Genomic DNA, 26,905 nt, shown 5'->3' with positions numbered 1-26,905 from the left:
GGCTGGAGAGATGGCAGTGGTTAAGAGCTCTGACTGCTCTTCCAGAGGTCCTGAGTTCAAATCCCAGCAACCACATGGTGGCTCACAACCATCTGTAATGAGATCTGATGCCCTCTTCTGGTGTGTCTGAAGACAGCTACAGTGTATATAGTAAATAAATTTTAAAAAAAGAAAGAAAAAAGGACCAATTATAACAATGTTGCTTAAACTTTCAGTTTTTCTGAAAAAGAATTAATCTCAGCCAGGCAGTGGTGACACATCCCTTTAATCCCAGCACTCAGGAGGCTGAGGCAGGCAGATCTCTGAGTTTAAGGCCATCCTCTGGTCTATAGATAAGTTCCAGAATAGTCAAGGCTACACTGAAACCCTATCTTGAAAACCAAGAGAAAAAAAGAGTTAATCTGGAAGATTCTAATTATAATAGAATTTAGGGAGACCCTATCTCAAAGGGGTGGGAGGGGGGGCAGAAAGGGGCTAGAAAGATGGCTCAGTAAGTCAAGGTATTTCCTGCCAAGCCTGAGGACCTGAATTTTTTATCATGGTGGAGGGCACTGATTCTCACAAGTTGTCCTGTAACCTTTACAATTCTTTGAAAAGGGGGAAGGGACAAAAAAAAAACCCGTATTTGTTAAAAACAAACCCACCCCTTTTGTTAGCAAGTACCTGTAACCTGAGCACTTGAAGTATGATTGCCAAGCCAGCTTGGGCTATACGGAGAGCTTTAGTTCACCTTAGCTTTGGTGAGACTGTGGAGGAATGGATCAGTGCACTTGATGCTCTTGTGGAAATCCCAGGTTCAGTTCCTAGCACCCACAGGACAACTTGCAACTGCCTCTAACTCCAGGTCCAGGAGGTCTGAGGCCCTCTTCTGGCCTCTACAGGTACAGCCCCCCCTACATAAACATATACATTCTAGATATATATGTGCAGGCCAAACACTCATACACACAAAATAAAAATAAATGTTTATTTAAAAAGGCAAAAAAAGGGCTGGAAAGATGGCTCAGCGGTTAAGAGCACCCCACTACTCTTCCTAGAGGTCCTGAGTTCAATTCCCAGCAACCACATGGTGGCTCACAACCATCTGTAATGGGATCCGATGCCCTCTTCTGGTGTATCTGAAGACAGCTACAGTGTACTTATATATAATAAATTAATAAATCTTTTTAAAAAAAAAGGCGAAAGAAAAAAAAAAACACAAAAAACCCCGAAGAAACAAGAAACATTATTTTCAAAGTAGTTTGGACTAAAAGAGGTTCTGCTTAATCTCTAAACAGACATTAAAAAAATACAAAGACAAAAAAAAAATCTATACGTAAGCAGCTTCAAACAATATGTAGTTAAAAAAAAAAATCACACCAATACACTTACTCGTATTTGGAAATAAAATAGTATGGATGGTAGGAAATACAAATAGATACTATGTTATTGAAACTAAGCGAGTTTTATGAAAACAGGCTGCTTAAAAACATGGTCAATTTTGAAAAAGTGATAGCCTGTCAGTAAACAAAACATGATGAGAAAGTCAAGTATATCAGTTATCATGGGGGTACACATCTTTAATCCAGGGAAACTGAGGCAGCAGGATTACAAAAAAAGGGGGGAGGAGTTTGAGGCTACCCTGGTTGACATACCAAGTAGCTGATCAGCCAGGACTATGTGGTAAGACCCTGTCACAGCAATGAGCTGGGAAATGGCTCATCCATTCTTAAAGGCACACATAAGGCAGCTTAAAACTTCCTTGTGTTGTGAATCCTGAAGGGATTCAATACCTTTTTTGTGCCTCCACACATACCCATACACAAAACTGCATACAACCCATATACACAATTGCATACACACACACACACGAAATGAGTTAAATATTACAAAATAAAAAGTAAAAAATGCATGTCTCAGCCTATAATTCCAACAGTTGGGAGGCAGATAGGCAGGTCTCAGTGAGTTCAAGGCTAACTTGTTCTACATACTTGAATTAAGGCCACCTAAGGGGCTGCATGATGAGATCCTATCTCAGAACAATTGCTACTATACCTATAAAGTCAATGATCTCAAGTCATCTTGAGAAATGAAGGGGAATGCTAAGGAGTTGAGGTATAAAACTTGATTTACAGCATGATTTGTCTTTTTTTTTTAATTTCCAACTTTAAAAATATAGGCAAAAAATGGGCACACCTTTAATCCCAGCACTCAGCTTGGTCTATTAAGTGAGTTCCAGAGTACACATAGAAACTGTCAGGGGTGGACAGAAAAGGGAAAATAGATACACAGAAAAGTACTATTTTATAATACTAAACTGAATGTATGTCCAAAAAATTTCCTCTTTTAACATATGTAGGGAATCTTTGTCCCTGATTCTGTATTTTATCTCTTTGATTATTAACTAGTTAAGTCCTCAAGACAAAATGGTCTTTAACTTTTCCTTTCTTTCTTTCTTTCTTTCTTTCTTTCTTTCTTTCTTTCTTTCTTTCTTTCTTTTTTTTTTTAAGACAGAGCTTCTCTGTGTAGCCCTGGCTGGCCTGGAACTCCCTCTATAGACTGGGACCCAGAGGTCCATCTGGCGCTCCCTCCTGAGTGCTGAGACCAAAGTGTGAAACATCACACCCAGCTAACATTTTCTTAAAAAGACATACAACTAGCTTTTCAATATTTTTTTCTTTGCCTCTCCCACCCATTCTAATAAACGACAAGAGATTTTAATTAATATTGAATTTTTTAATGTAAAAAAACTAAGTCAAAATGCACTGTGGCACAAACACAGAAGCACGCACACATAAAAATATGGCACTATTTCCATAATCAATGCCCATAAAATGGCATCAGTACAAAAAATCTAAGCAGAGACAGTAGATTAGTAATTAGAGCATCATGTAACATTGGTTTTAGGAAGAAGGGTAACAGGTAAAAGAAGGAACATATGACATAAATTCAAACATGCAATTCAAATTTACAAATTATAAAAATTCATCGCTTTTATAGCTGGTTTCTTTTGAATGGCTAAATTTTAGCCTCATTTTTTTTTTCAATTAAATGCCTGTTAACAAACCAATTGGACAAACTCATTTACCCAAATTTACATCCTAGAATATGTAAGTAAACTGAAGACATTATTCAGATGAATAAGTTCTATTCATTTTCATCATCTCTGTGATCAGGTTGCAAAGGACACGCTCTGTGAAAAGAAGAGAACTTTTAATCACTTAAATATCAACTGTATAAAGTCAGAACATTAAAAATGCAATAGATCTGCTCAAGTAACTAGAAATGAGAGAAAAATTACACTTCACTAATTAGCAAGTATAAACAAATTCCAAGAACTACTAACAAAACTTTTTAACACTATTCCCTGTTTCACGGAATCATTTCTCAGTTGTGAGTTATATTTAAAAGGACCCAGTGGGGTTGGGGATTTAACTCAGTGGTAGAGCGCTTGCCTAGGAAGCGCAAGGCCCTGGGTTCGGTCCCCAGCTCCGAAAAAAAGAACCAAAAAAAAAAAGGACCCAGTACCTAGGGAAGCTGAGGCAGTAAGATTACAAAAAAATGGAGTTTGAGTTACCAAGTAGCAGGCCAGCCAAGACTATGCAGTAAGACCCTCCCTCAGCAAAACAAGAAACAAACTGGGAGATGGCTCATCCACTGAAGACGACAACAGTTTAGTTCTCAGCACACACGTAAGGCAGCTCACAACTTCCTGTAACTCCAGCTCCAGGGCATTCAATACCTTCTTTGGGCCTCAACATATACCCACTATACCCACACACACAATTGCATATCCTCTCTCTCTCTCTCCCCCTTTCCCTCTCTCTCCCCCTTCCCTCCCCCTTTCTCTCTCTCCCTCTCTCTCTCTCCCCCTTTCCCTCCCTCCCCCTTTCTCTCTCTCTCTCTCTCAAACACACACACACACACACACACACACACACACACACACACAAACACACAGCTTGGGCTTGGGAGGCTGAGATGGGGATTTGAGGCTCACTGGCCAGCCAGTCTGGTCAAATCAACCTGCTCCAGGTACAGTCAGAAAAACAGGGCATAGAGTGATTGAGAAAGACATTTGAGGCCTGGTAGAACATGCCTTTAATCCCAGTGTGTGTGATTAAAGAGGCAGAGGCAGGCAGATCTCTGAGTTTGAGACTAGCCTGATCTACAGAGTGAGTTCCAAGACAGCCAGGAATATCGAGCAACCCTGAATCATAAATTTAAAAAAGAAAAACAAAAGCAAAAAAGAAAAAGAAAGAAAAGAAAATGAAGATACTTGGTATCCCTCTGGCCTACACATGTACAAACATAAATGCACATCTGTGTAGACACACACACACACAAACACAAATGTAAGCCGATGCTGTACTGATCACAACAGCTAAGATATGAACTAGCTTACAGCTGCACCAGTAGATGAATGAATAAAGGATACGTGACATATATCCACAAAGGAATTTATTTAGCAATAGTGAAATGACATTTGGAGCCATAGAGATGGCTCTGTGGTTAAGAGAGCTTACTACTCTTGCAGGACAGGAGTTCATATCCCAGCACTCACAATCAACAGTTCAACCACCTGTAACTAGAGCTCCAGAGTATTCCCGATGCCCTTTTCTGGTCTCCATGCGCACCCACACACATGCACATACACTCGTAAATAAAAATTTAAATTTTTAATATTTAAAATTATACTTTTAGGAAAATCTTTAAAAAAAGAGATTGACATTTTCAAGAAAATGGATGAGAGACCATCATGTTAAGTGCAGTAGCCAAGACTCTGAAAGACAAATGTTGAATGCTTTCTTTCACACACAGAATTTAGACTTTATATATACTTGTCCATGCAGATGTATAGCAATAACATCAAAATAGTAAAGGGCCTGTGAGAGATGAAGGCAAGGTGTAAGAGTGGAAGAAGGAGTGAGAAGGTCATAGGTCTCTGTGATGAGCTTCCGAAGTAAGAAGAGGAAGGGTGTGCAAGAAGGGGCAGTCAGAGCATGGAGACAAGTAAGAATGAAGTGTGCAAATGAAAGGAAGGGCCTCTGGGAGGGCTTGCTGGGTGAGGGCACCTGGCACCTGACAACCCAAGTTTGAATTCTGGATCCAATGGTGGAAGAACTTACTCCGGGAAATTGTTCCCTCTCCTCCACAGACCTCTGTGGCACAAACACACAAGCATGCACACACACACAAAATGTAACTTTTAGAAATTTGACTAAAAAGGGGAAAACATTTATCTAAACAGTTCTACATGCAAAAATAGCTTGCCCTACTTGGGGCCAAAACAAGACTATAAGGAGTAACCATAGCAGAATATGAATTGAGAAGTCCATATTCTCATATATTCACTTACTATTTCAATAAAGGATAATTATAATTTTCATAGACAATGGCAAATCAAAGAAGTGGCCCAAAAAATAGTAAAAAACCTCCAGAATCTAGTTTTTGTTGTGTTGAGTTTTCTTGTTTGGTTGCTTTGAATTTTTTGTTTTGTTTTATTTTCTTCTTAGGAAACTGAACCCAGGGACATACGCTAGATAGGTACTCCACTACAGGGCTACAAACATATCTCTAGTTGTGGCTTTTTGAGACTGTCTCACCATGCATTCCAGGCTGGCTTCAACTCCTGGATCTCTCTGTCTCAATCCCTGTAATTAAAGGCATGTAACGTCATGTCTAGCTATTACTGAATTATTATACTATGGGTTAAACTTGTTTATAAAACTATATAATTTATCTCCATTTGATAGAAAGTCCTTTTTTGTTTTTTGGGTTTTTTTTTTGTTTTGTTTTTTTGGTTTTTTTTGTGGCCAAGAAGACACAGATCAGTTCTTAGCTCCTACTCCAGGTGCCTCACAACCACCTGAAATTCTAGTTTTAGGATACCTGTGTCCTTGTCTCTATAAGTACCTACACATATGTGGTACACATATATGCATAAATAAAAATAAATCTTTTTAAAGATTTATTTATTATACATAAGTACACTGTAGCTTTCTTCAGACACACCAGAAGAGGGCATCAGATCTCATTACAGATGGTTGTGAGCCACCATGTGGTTGCTGGGATTTGAACTCAGGACCTCTGGAAGAGCAAGCAGTCAGTGCTCTTAACTGCTGAGCCATCTCTCCAGCCCATAAAAATAAATATTAAAAAAAAAAAAAAAAGAATTACCAGTTGAGCATGATGTAAAATGCCTATCAAATCCATGATCTTTTTGCAGGGCTAATCAGTCGAACCCAGACCAGGTAGTGGTGGCTCATGCCTTTAATCCTAGCATCCGGGAGGCAGAAGCAGATGGATATCTATGAGTTCTAGGCCAGCCTGGCTATACAAAGCAAGTTCCAGGACAGCCAAGACTATACAGAGAAACCCTGTCTCAAAAAAACCAAAATAAAAATAAAGAGGTTAGGGGTTGGGGATTTAGCTCAGTGGTAGAGCACTTGCCTAGCAAGTGCAAGGCCCTGGGTTCGGTCCCCAGCTCTGAAAAAAAGAAAAGAAAAAAAATAAATAAATAAATAAAGAGATTAATCCCAGGACCTTCTCCTGACAAGCCTCTGTCACCGAGATACATCTCCAGAAATAGCCATGTGCTCATTATGAAGGAGGAAGACAGGAGGACACAAGACTTCTGAGGATACTAGACACAGTGAGTTTGAAGCTAATCTGGGTTACCAGGTGGAGGGGGATTACTCATGACTCTAATCCATCCTTGCCCCAGTGTGAGTTACCATACAGAAAGCTAAATGTAGCCAATCATGGTGGCTCATAGTCCTAATCTCAAAACCTGAGAGGCAGAGGTTAAGGCAGCTATTACTTGTTCAGGGCCAACATGGGCTGCAGAGTGAGACCAGGGGAAAAAACAGCTGGGTAGTGGTGATGCCGACCTGTAATCCCAGGACTCAGTAGGCAGAGGCAGGAGAGCATGAGTTCTCGTTCAGCCTGGTCTGTAAAGCAAGTTCCAGGATGGACAGCCAGGCATACACAGAGAAACCCTATCTCAAAAACAAACAAAGGACAGAAAAAAAGAGAAAAGAAACAGAGAAAGGAAAAAACAGTTAAATGATTATAGCATGCTGGTAGAAACTGCCTGATGCTTACAAGTTCCAGAGTTCAATCCCTAGCAGAAAGAGAATTGCAGAGAGATAAGGGGTTTACAGTAGTACCTCGTACTTCCTCCAAAGTACATGTAAAACCTGAAATCTTCATAATTCCTAATTACTTTACAGGCCTTTTGGTTTAATGAGCCATAAAGAACACCAAGTCCATTCCACATTGTACACTTTTTCTCTAGATCAAAGTGAAATTATTTTCAAGGTGGACTTTTTATAATCCATATTTTATAAGCCACATTTAATGAAATCATTAACCAATGTTCAGTTCAGTGTTGTCCTTTTGTTGTTGTAAGTGAAACTCCAGGAGGCTTAAGATTAGTATTCTTCATCTAATTAACCCTTGAGATGATCTTCAAGGCAGTCCAGTTTGAGCTTCTGAAGATTTCCTGAGTTATAACCAGTGGGCTGAGTAGATGCGAAGATCCGGTTTTGTTTTCTTTGCAATGCTGGATGGCCAGGTGCCATTTAGTCCAATTTCAGAATGTGGTCTGGCCTGAGTCTCTTAATGGATAAGGCACAGAAAGGTAAGTGAGAACCCAAGGAGCTTGGCTATAGCTTTTAGGGAATTGCTGGAACATGAAGGGGCGTCTGTTTCATAGTAGGTAGGGCCCGATGTGCTGGTTAAAGGGACAAATGACTCGACCTGCATGGGGAGGACCAGAACAAGGAGCAGCAACAGTCCCAAACAAAGTCTGACCGCCATCCTCTTATTCCTGCTGGTCAGGGTTCCAAGTATCCAGCTTGCTGCTTGTTGGGCTGGAAATTCCCTAAGTTTTTGGCTGGTGTGGAGATTACAAACCAGGTCTTACTTTCATGAAGACATCACAATGACAGTGTCATGGTACCACACCCTCTCTTTCTACACCCAAGTACTCTTTTTGCTTTGGTGTTTGAAGCAGGATCTCAGGTAATTCAGGCTGGCCTCAATCTCACAAATACTTTCTTTTAGAATTAAGACTTTTTTTTAAAGAAAGGCAAGCAGTGGTGGTATGCAATTCTTAATTCCAGCATTCAGAAGGCTGAGGCAGGTGGATCTCTATGAGTTTCAAGCCAGCCTGGTGCACACAGTGAGTTCCAGGCTAGCCAAGACTACATAGTGAGTTTTGTCTTTAAAAATGAGAGAGAGAGAGAGAGAGAGAGAGAGAGAGAGAGAGAGAGAGAGAGAGAGAGAGAGAGATTAAAGTCTGAGAGCAGTAACATGGCTTCTATGGTAAGCGTGCTTGTGTGTCGTTTGACTCTGAACACCTAGACTTCAGTCCTGGAAACCCATGTAGAGGTAGAAAGAGAACTGACTTCTGAAAGTTGTCCTCTGAGCTCCACACCCTCTATAGCATGTAGCTTGGTTTTGATACATAGAAATCTCAAAGAAAGAATTCAAATATTCTTTCTTAATTTTTTCTTCTAGGTGCAGAGTAATGAAGCTAAGGCCTCAGACATGCCAACACCCCAGCCCCACCCCCTTTAAGATTTATTTAATGTATGTGAGCACACTGTCACTCTCTTCACACACACCAGAAAAGGAGACTGGATCCCATCACAGATGGTTGTGAGCCACCATGTGGTTGCAGGGAATTGAACTCAGGACCTCTGGTAGAGCAGTCAGTGCTCTTAACCACTGAGCCATCTCTCTAGTCCCCCCCTTGCGGGGGGGAATGTTAAAACAGAGTTTTTCTGTGTAGCCATGGCTGTCTTGGAACTCACTCTATAGACCTGGCTGGACTCACAGACTCACAGAGATCCACCTGCCTCTGTCTCCCTTGTGGTGAGATTAAAGGAAGGAATGTAGTAACACCATGCCTAACTTTTTTTTTTTTTTTTTTTTTTTGGTGATTCTTAATGAAGTTGAATAGACTCCAACTTCAAGATAGACCTTGATTGTTAGAAGTTGATAGTATGTAGCATGAAACAAAGTTTTTACCCAAATAAATAATTATTGATACTTGTTATATTCTCATATAGTGTGTGTATATTGTACAAAGCAGTATACTTTTTCCTTTTTAAAAATGATTTTCATTTTATGTATGTTTATTTTTATGGGTACATGTGTATTTGTGTTCAACATGTACATCATAACTACAGGAACTCAAGGGGTCAGAAGAGGCATCAGATCCCCTGGAATTGGAGTTACAGACAGTTGTGAGCTGCCCTATGGGTGCTGGGAACCAAACCTCAAAGCTCTGCAAGAGCAGCCATCCCTCCAGCCCCAAATAGCATACTTTTTTAAAAAAGATTTATTTATTTATCTTATATATGTGAGTACACTGTAGCTGTCTTCAGATATACCAGAAGAGGGCATCAGATCTTATTACAGATGGTTGTGAGCCACCATGTGGTTGCTGGGATTTGAACTCAAGACCTCTGGGAGAACAGTCAGTGCTCTTAACCACCGAGCCATCTCTCCAGCCCCAAATATCATACTTTTGTACTTAGAATTTTAGCTCAATGTTTATCACCAGCGCCCTCATTTCATCTCATTTCATTAAAAACTTAAAAACAAGTTTGCATTATAGCACCTTTAATCCCATTACTGGAAAAGCACATACATCTCTGTGAGTGTGAGGCTAGCTGAGTTTACATAGTAAATTTCACAGTGGCCAGAGCTACATAATAGAGGCCCTGTCTCACAAAAACAAAAATCATTTTAAAATTCCCAGCCTCCAGGCAGTGGTGGCGCATGCCTTTAATCCCAACATTTGAGAGGCAGAGGTAGACAGATCTCTGAGTTTGAGGCCAACCTGGTTTACAGAATGGATTGAGTTCCAGCATAGCCAGAGTTACACTGAGAAACCCTGTCTCAAGGAAATAAACCAAAAACCTCCAGCCCCAGATTTTGAAGAATTCTTAAGAATTTGCAGAAGATTGAAAAAAATATATGGAATTACTATGGATAGTTTCTATAGAGTAATTTCTGTTTAATTTATTTTATTTGTATATTTCTTGTGAAAGTTCAGCATATAGTATTATTACTGACTTTGGAACTGGAAACTACACCTAGCACTGCATGCATACTGAGTACTCATACTGAGTACTCACACTGAGCTACACTCAGTCCCTAACTAGTAATTTTGTGGGGTATAACGGGCGCGTTTAGTGGAATTCAAATCAGATGAACTGACAGAAATTTCTTTTTGAAAATACAAAAATGACAGAAAAAAGAAAAGGAGGGAAGGAGGGAAGGAGGAAGGCATGCGCACTGTAAAGTGTGAGAGCTCATGCTTTTCTGCATAGCACTTTAGCAAGCTGAGGCAGAAGGATTACAAGAAGTTCAAGTTAATCCTGGGTTACATACAGAGACCGTCTCAAAGAACAAAACAAGACAAAAAGCTATGAAAATTAGAGGATAATAAATGAAGAGGAATCAAGTCTCTTTGGAGTAAGTAAAAGTAAATAATTTTTTTAAAATATTTCAAATTTTAAAGTGACATAAATGTTAGAAAGTAAAGCATAGATTTCATTTTCTTACTGGTTCAGAGAGAAACCTTAAACTTTGTATCCCATTTGTCTTTTATCTTTAAGAGGATATTTTCTTGTTTTCCAGAACATAAACACTTACTTTCTCTTTGCTTTTCCTAAGCCACTGCTTCCTGCTTCTTCAGGAATCTGGTTTTCTTTTTTAGAATCTTTAGGGGACAACCTGAAGAATTCCCCGATGCCTTTTTGCCACTTGGGAGTTGGGCGCACACAGACTGGGTTCCCTCCAGCATACTTATTTTCAGCTGTAAAATAGAAACAGAACTAAATAAAAACAAATGTAGTCACCATTCTCCACCCAACCCCAGACAGGGTTTCTCTGTGCAACCCTGGCTGTCCTGAAACTTGCTCTGTAGACCAGGCTGGCCTCAAACTCAGAGACCCACCTGCCTCTGCCTCCCGAGTGCTGGGAGTACAGGCATGCAGCACCACTTGGTATTGCCATTCTGTAGCACCATACTCCAGGTATTAAGTGTTCTACCTTAAATTAGAAGATGAAGGCTGGAAAGGTACTCAGTGGTAAAGAACACCTGTTGCTTTTCAGAATACTAGGGCTGGGCTGCAGAAGGGGCTCTGCAGCTAAACATACTTGTTTCTCTTACAGATTACCCAGGCCCCATTCCCACATAGTGTCTTGAAACGTTCATAACTCCAATCCTGAAAATCTGATGCCTTCTTCTGGCCTATATATGGGCACACACATACAGTGAGCAAAATACTCATATATATAAAATAAGTCTTAAAAAAAATAGCAAAGAATATAGCTTGATTCTTAACACCCATATTAGGTGGTTCCCCTGATATGCTCAAAACTCCAGCTCCATGGAATCCAGTCATGTACCCATACACACACACACACACACACACACACACACACACACACACACACACAGAGAGACACACACAGACACACACAGACACACAGACACACACAGACACAGACACACACACACACACACACACACACACACACAGTCATATATAAATCACTTGATGAAGAAACCTGATGCCCTGAATTCAATCTCAAGGTACCACATAGAGGTGGAAGTAGAGAACCAACTCCCAGAAGTTGTCTTCTGGCCTTATTTGTGCTGCAACACACAACACATCTCCCCCCATAGCAACAAGTAATACATTTTATAAAATGTATTTACCTTAATATAAGTTTGTGCCATGTAGTATAAACTGTCCAAGCTTTATTTAGTAGAGTTATTTATTTATTTGTCTGTCTACTTATGGGGGTTTGTGAGTGTAGATATGGGTCAAAGATTGAACCCAAGACCTCACATGTGCTTGGCAAGTGCTCTACTATTCAGGTATATTTCTTGGAACAGTTAAGTTATTTAGTTAAAGAACATATACAATGTGAGCCAGGCTAATGGCAGAGGCCTGTAATCGCAGCTACTTGGGAGGACAAAGCAGAAGGATCCAAAGGTCAAAACTTGCATGTATTACCAAGTGAGCACAAAGCCGACCCAGGTAAATTACTGAATCCCAAGCCCCCTCCCACTACAAATAGAGCTAAAACACAGCTCAGCAAGAGACTCTTTACCTGAAGTGCCCAAGGCCGTAGGTCCAATCCCCAATACCTGGGGAATGGAGCAATGTGAAATTTTCTGTAAGAGTAAATCCTACTTTTCAAAGCAACTGACTCTTTTCCATAAGGAAAATCCTATTCCTGGTTATATTTTAATAGTAATGTAAAATAAAAATCCAGGGAAAGTTGTCCCTTTAAAAAATAGTTACAGGAGAATGGTGACTCTCTCCTACAATCCTGGAAACCTGAGCTTCACCCTCTAGACCCTCTCCCCTAAGAAACAGGGAGATCGGAAGTTGAGGGCCAGCTTTAGCTACCTAACAAGCTTGAGATGAGCCTGGATTACATGAGAACTTTTCTCAAAAGTGGGGATGGAGAGACAGCTCCATTGTAGGAGCACACGTGGCTTTGGTTCAGTTCCTAGTACCTACCTGATGGCTCACAGCCACGTGTAAGCATTGGTACACATACATTTGTCCAAACAATACACTCATACATATTAAATAAATGAACCTAAATCAAAGGAAAACAAACGTTCTTTATAATTTCATCAAAGAAAACTTGCTAGGCAAGTGCTCTAATGCTGACCCATACATACTCCTAGCCTTATGTTAATAGAGACGTTCTCAGTACTAGAAATATGCAGCAGTACTTGTGAACTTGGTTTTTGGTAGTATTAGGGATTAAAACTAGGACCTTGGGTTGGGGATTTAGCTCAGTGGTAGAGCGCTTGCCTAGCAAGCGCAAGGCCCTGGGTTCAGTCCCCAGCTCTGAAAAAAGGAAAAGAAAGAAAACAAACAAACAAACAAACAAAAAAAACTAGGACCTTGTGAATGCTAGATACACCGGCTACCTCTGAGCTACATTCCTAGCCCTTGATTGATTAAGACAGGGTCTCCATCTATTACCCAGACTGGTCTGGGACATCAGGGTTCAGGCATCCTCATGCCTCTGATTGTAGCTGGGATTGCAAGGCTTTCCACCATGCCCAGCTTAGCTGCATGATTTCACCTCAGTTATGCTGATTTAGTTGTGTGGCCTTAACAAATTATATAATTTTTAAAATGAGGCTATTGGACCAGTGAGATGGCTCAGGGGTAAATGCTACCACACCTGGACACCTGAGTATCAACCCCAAGTTAAAAGGACCTGATTTCCACAAAATTGTTTTTGTTCTCTGACTTCCACATATGTTATAGTGTACAAATCCATGCATACATGAACACACACACTAACACACACAGGCATTAATATCATGTATTAAAATAATTTAGAATGAGTACTACAATCTGATATAGTTGTTTGGTATTAAAAATACAAACCTATGAATATTTTCTTTTATTGGCAGAGAGAAGGTGAGTCAGTACTTCTTACAGCCCAGGCTGCCATCTCATCACTATGTAGCCTTGACTTCCTGAGCATCCCACCTCTACTACTCAAGTGCTGGGATTACAAGTATGTGCCACTACACCAAGCTGCTGCTTGTTTTATTGGTTTTCTGAGACAGCATATTGCTAGGACCCTCAGCAGACCTGGTATTCACTTGATATCCCAGACTGGCTTTGAACCTACAGTAGTCATCCTGCTTCAGCCTCCACAGCACATAGGATGACAGCCATGCATCTCTTTGCCAGGCTGTTTATCACATATTAAGGACCTATTCAATTAGCTCTAGTGATTCAGTGGCAGGCCAGACAATGGCAATAAATGGAATTTATTTTAGTTGTTCAAAATATAAGCTGACATTCTAAATAAATTTATCTTTCAAAAATTTTGTCTACTATCTTATCTGAAGAGGTGGAAATAGTAAATATATTCTGTTGAACATTTTAGATTTGGTGAAAATTATGGCCGAGTATGGTGTAGTACATGCCTGTAATCCTAGCACTCCAGGGACTGGGGCAGGAGAGAATCAAAGCCAACACGGCTAAATGCACTTAAGAGATCCTATCACAAGTAAATAATGGTGGTGGTGGGCTGCGTTGTCATAAAAACCCTCGAAAAGTCAGAAGATAGCAAGGATCTCATCTCAAAAAAGTAAATTTGGGTGTGGTAGTGCAGACTTGTAATCCCAGCAATCAGCAATTGGGGGGGGGGGGCAGGGGCGGGTTATAGATGTGACTCAGTTGTCTAGCATTCAAAGCCCTAGATTAGATCCCCAACACGGACTAAACCTGGCATCCATGGCCTATATGTGGAATTCCAGCAGTGGGGAGGTGGACGGCAGAAGGATCTAGAGTTCAAAGTTATTCTTTGTACATAGAAATTTTGAGGCCAGCTGGGTTACATGAGACCCTGGAAGAGGGAAAATGGAGGGAAGGAGAGAGAACAAAAGAGAGGAGGGAAGAAAAAAGGAAGGTCAGGTCAGGAAGATGGAGTCAGGTGAAGTAGAGGAGGAGGGAGAAGCAGAAACAAAAGCAAAACATACTAGGGTAGTGTGGTTGAGATGTAGCTCAGAGGTGGAGTACTTGTGTTCAGCATGAGCAAGGAAGGCCCAGGGTTCAGTTACCAAAGATTGCCTGCATGGTCAGATACACACACACACCCTACAGAAAACGTGGTAGCACTGTCACCCCTCACCCTGAATCTAATGAGGAGGCACTTGAGTAGCCTCCAAGAAAATAGTAATTGTTAATAAAAATTTAAATAACACCATTCAGCAAAGAAAAATAGGTTTAAAAAGAAACTGTCTTCGGTCCCCAGCTCCGAAAAAAAAAAAGAAAAGAAAAGAAAAAAAAAAAAAAAAGAAACTGTCCCTCACCACCAAGAAATGAGTTTTCCATTGGACCCTCACATCCCTATCCAAGCCTGCTGAAAGACTAAGGGCCCTTTAGAAGGCAAGGAAGAAATTTAGAGGTGAGAATGTCAAGGGAAACAAATTCCAGAGGAAGGAGATTAAGTAAAAATAAATCCACCGCGGGTCAGGGCCACACATGTTAGTTCTGCTGTGCCAGGCCTGATGCTTTCAGGGGTGTTAGTATTACTTCAGAAGATTCCAGGCCTCTTCCTACCTTTTCTCGACGAACCTGAAGAATTGGTGACAAAGGTGGAGGAGCCAAGCACCTTCCTAGGGGCTTGAGAAGCCACCACTGCAAAGAAAGGTGAAGAGGGGCGTTCAGAAGAGGCAGGAAAGTTCGGAGTACCCCTCAGCCCCCTCGAGCTTTGTTGTACCACAGTCCCAGGCTAGCCGGGAATAGGGAGATGCAGAGCAGCAAACGACCTTGCCAGGTTTCTGCAGCTTCTTAGAGGTGAGGGCCTAGCTGCTCAATGGGAGGCAGCCATAGGCGTCTCCACCCCAGGGACAGGCTGCCTAGGGAACCCCCTGCTATCAAGCTGTATCCCTTTACCTTTTCTGTAGGCTCCTGGGACGTAGTTTGCTTTGGTCCGAACCATGTTCACGCAGGAAGAGACAACTTTCACCGACTCCCCAGCTACAGATGTCTTAACTGGACGAGAACCCGAAAAATGATGTTCCCGCCACAGTTTAAATGGGTCTCTTTCCCGCGCGCTCCAAGCTCTAGAGAACCACAGCTCTTATTGGTTCCGCGCCTTCACACTGAACCAATTGGCAACGTCCAGCGGTGACAGCCTCGAGACTTCAGGCTTTGCTGGCCAGTCCATCAGCCCCAGTGGTCGCGATTCGTACCTTCTCCCGGTGGGCGGTGCCAGGACTTTCCAGGAGTGCGCCAAGCGTGGGAGCTGAGGTAGGTAGGCTGTGAACTAGCCAGTGGTAAAATAAAACCAATTAAAGATAGGAATTATAATATGTCTTCAAAAGCTATCGCAGAGTTAAATCCAAGATGATTAAACACTGAAAATGAAAATTAAGTGGACTTTTCAATGTAAATCAAAACTAAAGTTTAGTATGTAAGGGTGAACTCTACTGTTTTCTAAAACAACTTTCTGAGGCGGGAGAAAGGAAAATTCAGTTTAGTTGGCAGTGTTTTAAAAACCGTTTACAGATCGCATGAGACTAAAAAGTTTGGACAAATTGTCCATACATATATAAAAATAAAATAAACAAACATGCCCAAAGAACTAAAAGATCTACCAAATGTAAAAAGGTCACAGCACCAGCCCACATGAGGATAACCCTGCAAAAAAGAGGTCATAAATATTTTTGACCCATATTTCAAATTACAATATTCCTAAGAATTTGTGTTTCTTCTGAGTGCCATGCATGAAACAAAACCATACATGTTTGCTATAGGATGCTTTCTGTTAATGCTTATCTGAAAGGCAACCCTTCAAGGTGTTATAGAACTGCCTCTCTACAGTGAATTATACTTGAACAGCAACAAAATCTACTCAGGGCTTTAACCAAATCAACAATTAATAGTATATTCAATTTAAAGATTTTAAAGCACCTGTAATCTCAGTCCTGAGGAGGCAGAGACTGGTAAATTGTGAGTTCCTTGCCAGTCTGGCCTAGAACACAATATTAAAAAAGACAGGAAGAAAAGGGGTCAGAGAGATGGCTCAGTGGTTAGGGTAGGGGCTGCTCTTCAGAGGACCGAGTTCAATTCCTAGCACTCATGTGGCAGCTCACACCCATCTGTAATTAAGCTCCAAGTGATCTGACACACAGACATGTAGGCAGGCAAAACGATAATGTACATTAAATAAAAAATAAATCATGTATTTAAAAAAAAAAAAGAAAAGGAAAGCTAGACTGAAAACAAAACAAACAAACAAAATCCCCAGGAGTTAAATCCCCAGTTAAGAGAACTGGCTACTCTTCCAGGAAACCTGGAGTACACAGGTTCAATTCCTAGCACCTACATGACAGCTCACAACTGTTTGTAACTCCAGCTCCAGGGGCTCTGACACATTGACACAGACACACTCAGGCAAAATGCGAATCAATGCACATAAATCATTATGAAAAAAGAGCCAGCTGTGGTGCAGGCCTTCCATTCCAGAACTCAGGAGGCAGAGCAGGTGAAGCGAGGCCATCCTGGAACTCTACAGAGTCAGGTCCAGGAAGGCAGGGGTTACACAGAGAAAAGAAAACCAACCAACCAACCAAACAACCCAAGAGAAAATAATGAAAGGATTTAGGCAGTCATTAATTAACATGATAATGTTAGCAATTGCCTGTAGTTTATCTTATCCCTGGAGTGTTAGATTACTGCCAAATTCCCACATAATATCAACAAGACAATCAACAAGCATTCTGTCATTGTCATTCATCTCATGAAAATGCAAACCTTTTTGTTTGTTTCGTTTTTTTTTTTTTTCCTGGACTTGGTTTCTCTGTGTAGCTCTGTCATCTTGGAACTCACTCTGTAGATTAGGCTGGCATCCAGTTTAGAGATACACCCACCTCTGCCACACACACGCTGGGACCAAAGGTTTGCCCCCACTGTCAGACTGCACATTGGTGCTCCCCCTGTCAGACTGCACATTGGTTCTTAAATGGTATTGGTTTGTTCCACTCATAGGCCCTCTACTCCGGACTGAATTGCCTAGTTGAACTCAACATTCTAGAGTCCTGCAAAGAAAGGACCCTGAGAATGCTTTTTCTCTTACACTTCAAGCAAATGGCTAGAGAGAATTTCAAATATGCCTTTTCACACAGGACAATCTACATATTATTGTACTGTGTTTGTTTGTTTTGTCTTTTTTATTTTGAAACAGAGTTTCTTTGTGTAGTCCTGGCCATCTTAGAACTTACTCTGTAGACCAGGCTGGGCCCAAAAAGAAAAGAGATTTGCCTGCCTCTGCTTCCTGAGTCCGGGGTTAAAGGCATGACCATCACTGTTCTGCTTTTTTTTGTCTTTTAATACCAATGATGTCTATGAGGAATGCAAGTTAAAGAAAGAACACAAAAAAGCATGATACTGAGCAAAAGGTTTTTTATCTATTTTTTTTTTTATTAAAATGGCTACTTTGAGAGCTGGGTGTGCGACACAGTTGGTATAGTACTTGCCAAATAGGAATAAACTCTTAGTTTGCTTCCCAGCACCACATAAAGCTAGGCAAGATGGCATTTGAGTGCAGCCCCAGCACTTGGGAAGTAGAGGCAGGACGATCAGTGCTATCCTCAGCTACTGGTGAGCTCAAGACCAGCCTGGGACATGTGAACCCTGTCTAGAAGGAAGGGAGGAGAAGAAAGAGGAGAGAAGGAAGATGGTGATTGGACTCCAGGCATCGGCAGGAGGGTCTCTCAGAAGTGAGGCCAGCCTGGAGTTCCAGAATAGCCAGGACTACAAAAAAGACCCTGTCTCAAAAGACTGAAACAAAACAAAACAAAAAAGATTGCTTTACAGAAGTCCTTTTTTCCAGTTAAATAAAACACAGAGGTTTATGCAATTTAAACATGGAAATCTTGACTAGTTGAGACTTAATGCATTAAAAAAAGTTGTAGTGGGGACAGCAAATGGCTCAGCAGGTAAGCACACTTGCCACCAAATCTGATGACTTGAGTTCCATTCCCAGGACCCACATACTAGAAGGGCAGAACTGTCTCCTGTAAGGTTTCCTTCCCCATCTCTACATGAGCACCATAACACTGATCACACCCACCCAATATAAAACAAACATCATAAAGAAAAAATGTAAACACTTTAAAGAAAAAAAAAGAACAGAAAAGTTGAAGTGTGCATGTATTAATGGAATTTCTGATTAAATTTATATCTTGCTACTGGGGATGTGCCTCAAGGTCTTGTATATCAAGTACAGTCTCTACCACTGAGCTACTAAAAACTATTGAAATGAATAAATATAATAAAGGTTGTATTATCTGAATCACTAGAATTAATAATCAGGTTAGATTATTATGAAAAGATAAAAATTATTCTCACCATTAATTAACATTGCTGTAATTTGCTTTTTTAAAAAAGTTGTTAGGTCAGTGAAATGGCTTGGAAGGTAAAAGGTCTCGCTGCCAAGCCTGACCACCTGTGTTTGAGTCCCAGGACCCATATGGTAGAAGGCAAGTAGTCTCCCAACAAGTCCTCTGACTGCCACATGTGCACTTTTATTTTTGGTAGGCTACAGATATACACATGGACAAATACACAGATAAAATAATATTTTAAAGACGGTCTTGCCTTAGCTGGCCTGGAACTTACTACAAAGACCAGGCTGGCCTTGAACAAAGATCCACCCACCTTTGCCTCCTAGAGTGCTAGGGTTAAAAGCATGTGCTAGCACACTCAGCTAATGTAATTTATTTTTCCAAGATTTTTAATTTTAAAAATTGTGTATGTGTAAGTGCCTGCATGTATGTATGTGTGTCACATGTGTGCTTGATGCCTGTGGAGGCTGGAAGAGGTCGGAGACCCTGGAACTGGAGCTCCAGATGGTTGTAAGCCTTCATGTGGTATAGCTGTGAGATTCTAGTCTCAATTACAAACAGCACTGAAAATAAGAACCGCTAACTTCAGATCAAAAACTAGTACCGTGCTTACAAATAGCTTGCCAAGGGTTGGAGTTTTTATTTTCCTTTGATTGTCCAACTGGAGACTGAACCGAGATTCTTGCATATTCAGGAGGCAGGGTACCACTGAACTTTATGCCTAGTCTCCCTCCTCTCCACCTCCTTTCTGGCTTTGAGTGCACTTAGTACCACAAGCAGGCTTTGGACTTGTTATCTTCCTGACAACGGCTGTTTTAAATGTTCTACAATCAGAATCAGACTAGATTTGAAGGCTGTGCCCATCTTTTGTGGTCCTATTACAGCTGGAGTTGCCCCTCAATACCAAAGAACAGTCAAGCACTTTTCTTCCCCATACGTGTAAACAGACCCGGAAGCTGGGAGAAGCAGCGCAACTGAGCCGGGCGGTGCGAGCTTACGGAACCCTAGTCAACGAGGTCGGCGTTGCAAAGGGAACTAGTCCAGCGCCGGAGGAGAAGCTTTTGCAGCCCAGCTGGTTCCGGTTGGGGAAGATGGCGGTAGCTGGGGCGGCATCCGGAGAGCCGCTTGTACAATGGTGCACACAGCAATTGCGAAAAACTTTCGCCTTGGATGTCAGCGAGGAGATCATACAGTAAGATGGGTTCCGGGACTGAGGCGGGAGCAGTTCTGTGATATGCCTGGTAGGGCGAACCGGAAAGCCGGGAGGACTAAAAAGTTGAGAAGAAAAGAAGTATGATTAAAGGGACTGCGGTCTTTAGAGTTTGGTTTTTGGCTTCCACTTCAGTTTAGCTTCTAGATTAAGTATGCCAGACTCCACCCACTTTCCTAGGAAAGTGGCAAAGTAGTATTTAGACCTGTAAGAACCTAGACTGGGAATCGGTTTGCTTAGAGATTGTGAAGAGACTGAACAAGTCAGATTGGCTTCCTAGAAATTCCTTACTCTGAACGTTGTAGTTTGTATCAAGAAGGACCCAGAATTTACACGAGGGGCAACATGGTCCAGTACAAATATTTCCTGATTCGAGTCACAGCTTCAGTTTTCTGTTGCCATTAGCCAGTTTGGAACCTTTGGCAAATTAATCCTCCACTTTGTACCGTCCCCTTTATTTAGAATATTAATAATTGAAGGGCTGGGGATTTAGCTCAGTGGTAGAGCGCTTACCTAGGAAGCGCAAGGCCCTGGGTTCGATCCCCAGCTCCGAAAAAAAGAACCAAAAAAAAAAAAAAAAATAATTGCTAGAGCTTGCTTTCAGTGTTTTAAAAGTCATACAAAACAGATGGCGATTCCTTAATGTTCTTTAAATGATTAACAATTTGTTGCATTATTACTGTATGCCAGGCTCTGGGCAGTCAAGATGACCCAGTGTTGACGAGTTCTGCGATTGGAGGAAGCTGAAGGTCTTCTGGGAGACCATAATATATTTTTCAATATCCAATAAACTATTCATTCAATAAAGGAAATGCTTTATGATTTGAAACTCTTAAAATGTACTGGAAAAGATGCTTTCACCTGAGAGCCAAAGGCTAGGCTCAGGCTCACAGTATTCAGGTGGAGGGGAAGATTACAAACAGAGACTTGGCCAAAAAGAAAACAAAACTAAGACTTTCCCTTAACTTGATTCTGTGTTGCTGTAAACAAAATTGCTATTCTAGAATTATAAGAAATAAGGTTAGTTTTCAGAGTTTTGGAGAAAATATTTTTTTTAAAGGAAGAGTTAGGACAGCCTGGCTGTTTTAAAGTTGAACCTGTAAGTATGGCCTAACACCTGCTTACATTTTTAAAACAAGTTGGACAAGAAGTGTGCAGATCATGAGGACTCAAGTATGCTATAATATTATTTGAAGTACTTATTAAGCGTTCACTAGTGTGCATCGGGGTATTTATGTGAGGATGAAAGCAGCTGCTGTGCTTTGTTTGACATTTAATTTGAGTAACACAGATGTAATATTGTAAGAATGTGACTAAGTTTATATGTGTCCCAAATACTAAAAGAATTATTAACACAGAATTAGCCTCCTAGTCAGTGTCATATTATAAGACATGAAAATCAGTACACAGAGTCAGAAAAATAAACTTTCTTCCACATCTGTATGTATTCATGATTTGATATTCATCGATGAGACTTGCTATGTAACATTTGGATGCCTGTCTTTTAAGTGGTTAAATTGTTGAAATGACATTTACTACTATGCACCTGGAACTCCTTAGTTCTTTCGGAGTTTGAAAACTCCAGGGTTAAACAACCCTAGAGATTCTCTAGGTCTTTGATAATAACTGATCTATTGGTATAACTAGTAAGCTTGGAGAACAAGGTGGTGAAAATGTGTAAGCTCTGAAAAGTCATTGTGTCATTTTTTTTAAACAATATTTATGTGAATCAGTGTTCTGCTGTATGTGTGCCTGCATGACAGAGAGGGTATCAGATCCCATTAGAGATGGTTCTGAGCCCCACCATGTGAGTGCTAGAAATTGAAATCAGGAGGGGCAGCCAGTGCTATTAATTGCCGAACCTTATATCCAGCCCCTCACCCCCTTTTTAAGTAAAATAAGGTCTCTGAACCATGGAGTTTGGGCTGACCTCAAACTCACTATGTAGACCAGGATGACCTTAAACTCCCAGAAATCTACCTGCTACTGACCCCTGTGTTCTGGGATTAAAGAGATGTATCACCAGATTAGGCATTATGCCTTTAAATTTTTTATTTTAATTTTTAAAATTTTTATTTTTTTACATGTATGGTTTTTAGTCTGGATACATGTCTGTGTACTGTGTGTGGGTAGTGCTCTCATAGACGATTAAAGGGCATCAGATCATCTGGGACTTGAGTTACATATGCGAGCTGCAGCTGGGAATTGAACCTAGGTCCCTTGGAAGAGCTCTGAGTGCTCTTTACTGCTGAGCCATCTCTCTAGTGCATTTTATTTTATTTTATTTTTAGTTAAGTCTGACCACAGTGTAGCTCAGTGGTAGATATATGTGCAAGGCTCAGGTTCCATCCTTAGAACAGCAATAAAAACAAAACCAGCCAAACTAATTAATTAATTAAATCTGGAGATAAAATGTTCTTTTCAAGATTTACTTATTTTATGTATGTACAGTACACTGTCTTCACACACACCAGAAGAGGGCATCAGATCCCATTACAGATGGTTGTGAGCCACCATGTGGTTGCTGGGATTTGAACTCAAGGACCTCTGGAAGAGCAGTCAGTGCTCTTAACGGCTGAGCCATCTCTCCAGCCCAAGATGTTCTTAATGAAGTGTAAATGTACAGGTTTGTTTATTTATAGATTATAACTGAAATTCCATTATCATGCTAGAAAATATAACAAGTATATTCAATGTTAAAAAAGTTTTAATTACAATATTTATTTATGAGTGTGTACACACATCCGTGTATACATGTGCAGTCAGAGGACAACTTGTGGGAGTTGACTCTCTTTCTCCACACCAAACTCAGGTTATTACACGTGGTGAAAACACCTATTTCTACTTGCTGAAGTGTCTCATCATCTCGTGTTTTACCATCTACAAAAAAAAAAAAAAAAAAAGGCCAAAACAGTGCTAATGTTTTATGTAATTTAAAAGTTTTATATTGAGCTACATTCATAACAGTCATGGAGTACATGGAGCCCATCCACAGGCTACGGTGTCAGCCTGTTTCTAGTATATGTGCTACCAGTGATGCAACAATTCCTTTTTGTTTTCACTTTTTTTAAAGTATTTGTCTTATATATATGAGTGCTCTATTGGCATGTACACCTGCATGTCAGTATTAGGCATCAGATCCCATTACAGATGGTTGTGAGCCACCATGTGGTTGCTGGGAATTGAACTCAGGACCTCTGGAAGAGCAGTCAGTGCTCTTAACCTCTGAAGCATCCCTCCAGCCCGATTTCTTCCTTTTTTAAAGATAGATTTATTCTATGTCTGTGAATGCTTTGCCTTATTGAAAGTATGTGTCCTGTGTTTGTGCCTGATGCCTGCAGAGGTTAAAAGAAAACATTTGATCCCTGGAACTGGAATTAGGAGTGGTTGTGAATGGCCATGTGGGTGCTGGGAATTGAACTCATGTCTTTTGCAAGAGCCTCAGGTACTCTTAACTGCTGAGCTGATTTGCTAGCCCCACCATTTCTTAAAATACGGAGAAACAGTAAATGCCTAAATAGCATATGTAATTTAGATTACAGCCTACTTGCAATCAGGGTCTTTGTCCTCATCAGATTTATATCCTTAGCTCGTAACAGAGTGCATGGCTCAAAGTAAACACTCTATTTTTTTTTTTTTAAGATTTATTTTATTTATATGAGTACACCATTGCTGTCTTCAGACACACCAGAAGAGGGCATCAGATCCCACTGCAGATGGTTGTGAGTCTCCAACCATGTGCTACTAGGAATTGATCTCAGGATCTCTAGAAGAGTAGTCAGTGCTCTTAACTGCTGAACCATCTCTCCAGCCCCAAAGTAAACACTCTTAATAAATTGATGAGTACTTTTTGTTTGTGTTTGTGAAGTAGTGCTGTCATTGTACCCAGAATCTCATGTATGCTAGGCAAGTTTTGTTTGACTAAGCTCCCATCAGCCCTGATGAATAATGTTTAGTATCTTCATCCCAGTTATGATTTCTGAAAGTCATACAGTAAAGTATTTTTGTTTCAGCAATGTATATCTTTACCTTTTTAGATATGTTTTGTCAATTGAGAGTGCCGAAGAAATACGAGACTATGTGACAGACCTTCTCCAGGGAAATGAGGGTAAAAAGGGTCAATTCATAGAAGATCTTATAACCAAATGGCAAAAGAAGGATCAGGAGTGCATTTCTGATTCTTTTCAACAGTGCTGGAAAAAAGATGGTAAGTTAATGTGGTTACATAGTAATTGAAATATCACTGAGAAATGCTTGGCTTTAAAAGCCTCAGTGTTTTCTGCCACTGAGTATTACTTGTTTATAGTTAATGTAAACAGAATCTTATATGTGCATATTTTTTGCTTGGGTCTATTCAGTTAGTAATAAATATTGCTCTAACCCAGGGGATTCTCAACCTTTAATATAGTTACTCATGATAAGGTGACCCCCCCCAGCCATAAAATTGTTTTGTTGCTATTTCATAACTGTAAGTTTGCTACGGTAATGAATTGTAATGTAAATATTGGATATGCAGGATATCTGCTATTCAATCCCCCCCCCCGCCCCACAAAGGGTTCACAACCCACAAGTTGAGAACCGTAGGTCCCTATCAAGCTTTTCTGTGTGCCCCGTCTCTCAAGTACTAGGATTAAAAGTATGTTCTACCACACTGAGTACCAGACACTTTTTTTAAATTTACAGAAAACTCACAAAAGAATCATTTTTCAGGCACAGTTGTGGCTTTAGAATAATTTCAAAAAGTTACAAATGGAGTAAAGAAATATCTTTCAAGGGCTCAATCCTAACTCAATGGTAAGACACTTACTTAGCAAGTGTGAGAGCCTGTGTTCTATCTCCCACACTACCAAAAAAAGCATTTTTATAAATATAACTTTAAGGATTTAATGTGTATGGGAATTGTGCCTGCATGTTTGTCTCTGCCATGTGCATATCTGATTGGTGCCCTTGTAGACCAGAGGAGGGAAGTGGGTTCCCTAGAACTGGAGTTTCAGAGGGCGTGAGCTGCCATGTGTATGTACTGGGAATTGCGCCGTGCCTTGCAGTGCTGAGCCATCTCTTGTGTCTCGTTTTGTTTGTGTTTTTCTTTTTCAAAGGCAGGGTTTCTCTATGTAGCCCTGGCTATTCTGGAGCTCACTTTGAGTTGGCTTTGAACTCAGAGATCTGTCTGCCTCTTCCTCTAAGTGCTAATTAATTAAAGTTAAGTGCGACGAGGCGTGGCTCCAGCCCTATTTTTATAAATGCCTTAAAAGATATGTATATCTGAAAGTATTGACTGATTGTAGTATTGATGATATTTAGAGGTATCTATTTATATAGTATAAGAGAGGAAGACCAAACCAAATAATATGCTTTTATTATACAGCATAAAATATCAGACTTTTTGAATTTACATTATTAACCCCCACTCAGTCATATTTTGAGTTTTTCCTGCAGAACTGGGATTCAGGCCAGGGCTGCTTGCATGGTAGGTAAGCACTTTCTATCACCAGCCCTGTCTGAAATTTCATCATTGCCCACAGTCAGGAAAATGGTGTCTTAATTTTTAATTGAGAGTAGTTCTGCCTGACTTCTTGTCTTGACTGTAAATATTTTTTTTTTTTAAGATTTATTTCTTATATATAAGTACACTGTAGCTGTCTTCAGACACACCAGAAGAGGGCATCAGATCTCATTATAGATGGCTGTGAGCCACCATGTGGTTGCTGGGATTTGAACTCAGAACCTCTGGAAGAGCAGTGGTGCTCTTAACTGCTGAGCCATCTCTCCAGCCCCAGAAGGTAGTTCTTAATATTTACAGTCATGAGTTCAATTCCCAGCAACCACATGGTGGCTCACAACCATCTGTAATGGGATCTGATGCCCTCTTCTGGTGTGTCTGAAGACAGCTACAGTGTACTTATATATATAATAAATAAATAAATCTTAAAAAAAAAAAAAAAGAACTACCTTCTGGAAAGATGGCTCAGCACTCCATCAGTTAAGAGCTCCCACTGCTCATCCAGAGGTCCTAAATTCAATTCCCAGCAACCACATAGTGGCTAACAACCATGTTAATGAACTATGATACCCTCTTTTGGCATGGAGGTGTACATGCAAATAGAGCATTCATCATCATTAAAAAAAAATTACCTTCATGTTTTAGCTACAGAAACTAATAAAATTTGTTAGTCTCTTTCTGTGGCTGTGTATTATTTTATTCTATTCTTTAAAGAAAGTTTAGATGGACAGAGATCAGTGGACCAGCTAAAGCGGAGTAGGAGGAAAGGAAGAAACAAACAGGAAGTTCCTGCATTTCCTGAACCTGACACGACTGTGGAGGTCAAAACACCTTTAGATTTGGCCAAGGTAAGTGCTTAGAAAATTAAGCTTTTCCTGGCTGTGTGGACAAGAGGAAATGACTAATATGTCTTAGAGACAAAGTGCAGAAATTAGTCTACAATGTCAAATTTAACAGACTGATAACTTTTAGGTACAGAAGCTGACAATGCTGACATATTACTCTCTGTGTGTTGTGGTAGGCCTTTGTCCTTTTGAGATAAGGCTCTATGCTCCCCGACGGACATTAACTTGCTGTTAGCCTTGAACCCCTGGTCTTTCTGCTTGCATCTTCCAAGGTCTGAGATTTCAGGTGTGTGCCACTACTCTCTACAAGACTCATTTCATACTGAGGATCAGACTTAGGACCTTGTACATGTGTATGAGACAAGCACTCTGCCCCTGAGCTACACTCCTAGCCCTGGATGGATAACAGTTAATGAAGTGTCTGCTTTAAACTTCAGCAT

The 26,905-nt window shown here is 40.5% G+C and overlaps 2 protein-coding genes across 2 annotated transcripts in view; one reads left to right on the top strand and one right to left on the bottom strand.

Moving 5' to 3' along the window:
* Positions 1 to 2,700: 2,700 nt before the first annotated feature.
* Positions 2,701 to 15,763, bottom strand: Pclaf (PCNA clamp associated factor). The gene is made up of 4 exons (XM_032909422.1): positions 15,456 to 15,763; positions 15,120 to 15,197; positions 10,654 to 10,816; positions 2,701 to 3,172 (listed from the first exon to the last, which is right to left on the bottom strand). The coding sequence occupies exons 1-4, from the start codon at positions 15,499 to 15,501 to the stop codon at positions 3,127 to 3,129; spliced, it is 333 nt and encodes a 110-aa protein (XP_032765313.1). The 5' UTR covers positions 15,502 to 15,763; the 3' UTR covers positions 2,701 to 3,126.
* Trip4 (thyroid hormone receptor interactor 4) overlaps positions 7,444 to 26,905 on the top strand; it is a 77,761-nt gene continuing 58,299 nt past the window's right edge. The window contains exons 1-4 of the mRNA XM_032909423.1: positions 7,444 to 7,624; positions 19,795 to 20,102; positions 24,158 to 24,327; positions 26,335 to 26,468. Of these exons, the coding sequence (XP_032765314.1) occupies positions 20,002 to 20,102; positions 24,158 to 24,327; positions 26,335 to 26,468 (405 nt within the window). The 5' untranslated portion in view covers positions 7,444 to 7,624; positions 19,795 to 20,001. The remainder of the gene's footprint in view (positions 7,625 to 19,794; positions 20,103 to 24,157; positions 24,328 to 26,334; positions 26,469 to 26,905) is intronic.

Source organism: Rattus rattus, chromosome 8 (genome assembly GCF_011064425.1).
Source record: "Rattus rattus isolate New Zealand chromosome 8, Rrattus_CSIRO_v1, whole genome shotgun sequence".
NCBI lineage: Eukaryota > Metazoa > Chordata > Mammalia > Rodentia > Muridae > Rattus > Rattus rattus.
This window is presented reverse-complemented; position numbering and strand designations above follow the sequence as displayed.

What these genes read in the sequence shown, in the direction of transcription:
- Pclaf (XM_032909422.1), bottom strand. Translation starts at nt 15,501, where the DNA reads ATGGTTCGGACCAAAGCAAACTACGTCCCAGGAGCCTACAGAAAAG. An exon ending in CCCAGGAGCCTACAGAAAAG is followed by an intron (nt 15,198 to 15,455) that starts GTAAAGGGATAC and finishes CTTTCTTTGCAG; the next exon opens with TGGTGGCTTCTCAAGCCCCT. An exon ending in TTCAGGTTCGTCGAGAAAAG is followed by an intron (nt 10,817 to 15,119) that starts GTAGGAAGAGGC and finishes TCTATTTTACAG; the next exon opens with CTGAAAATAAGTATGCTGGA.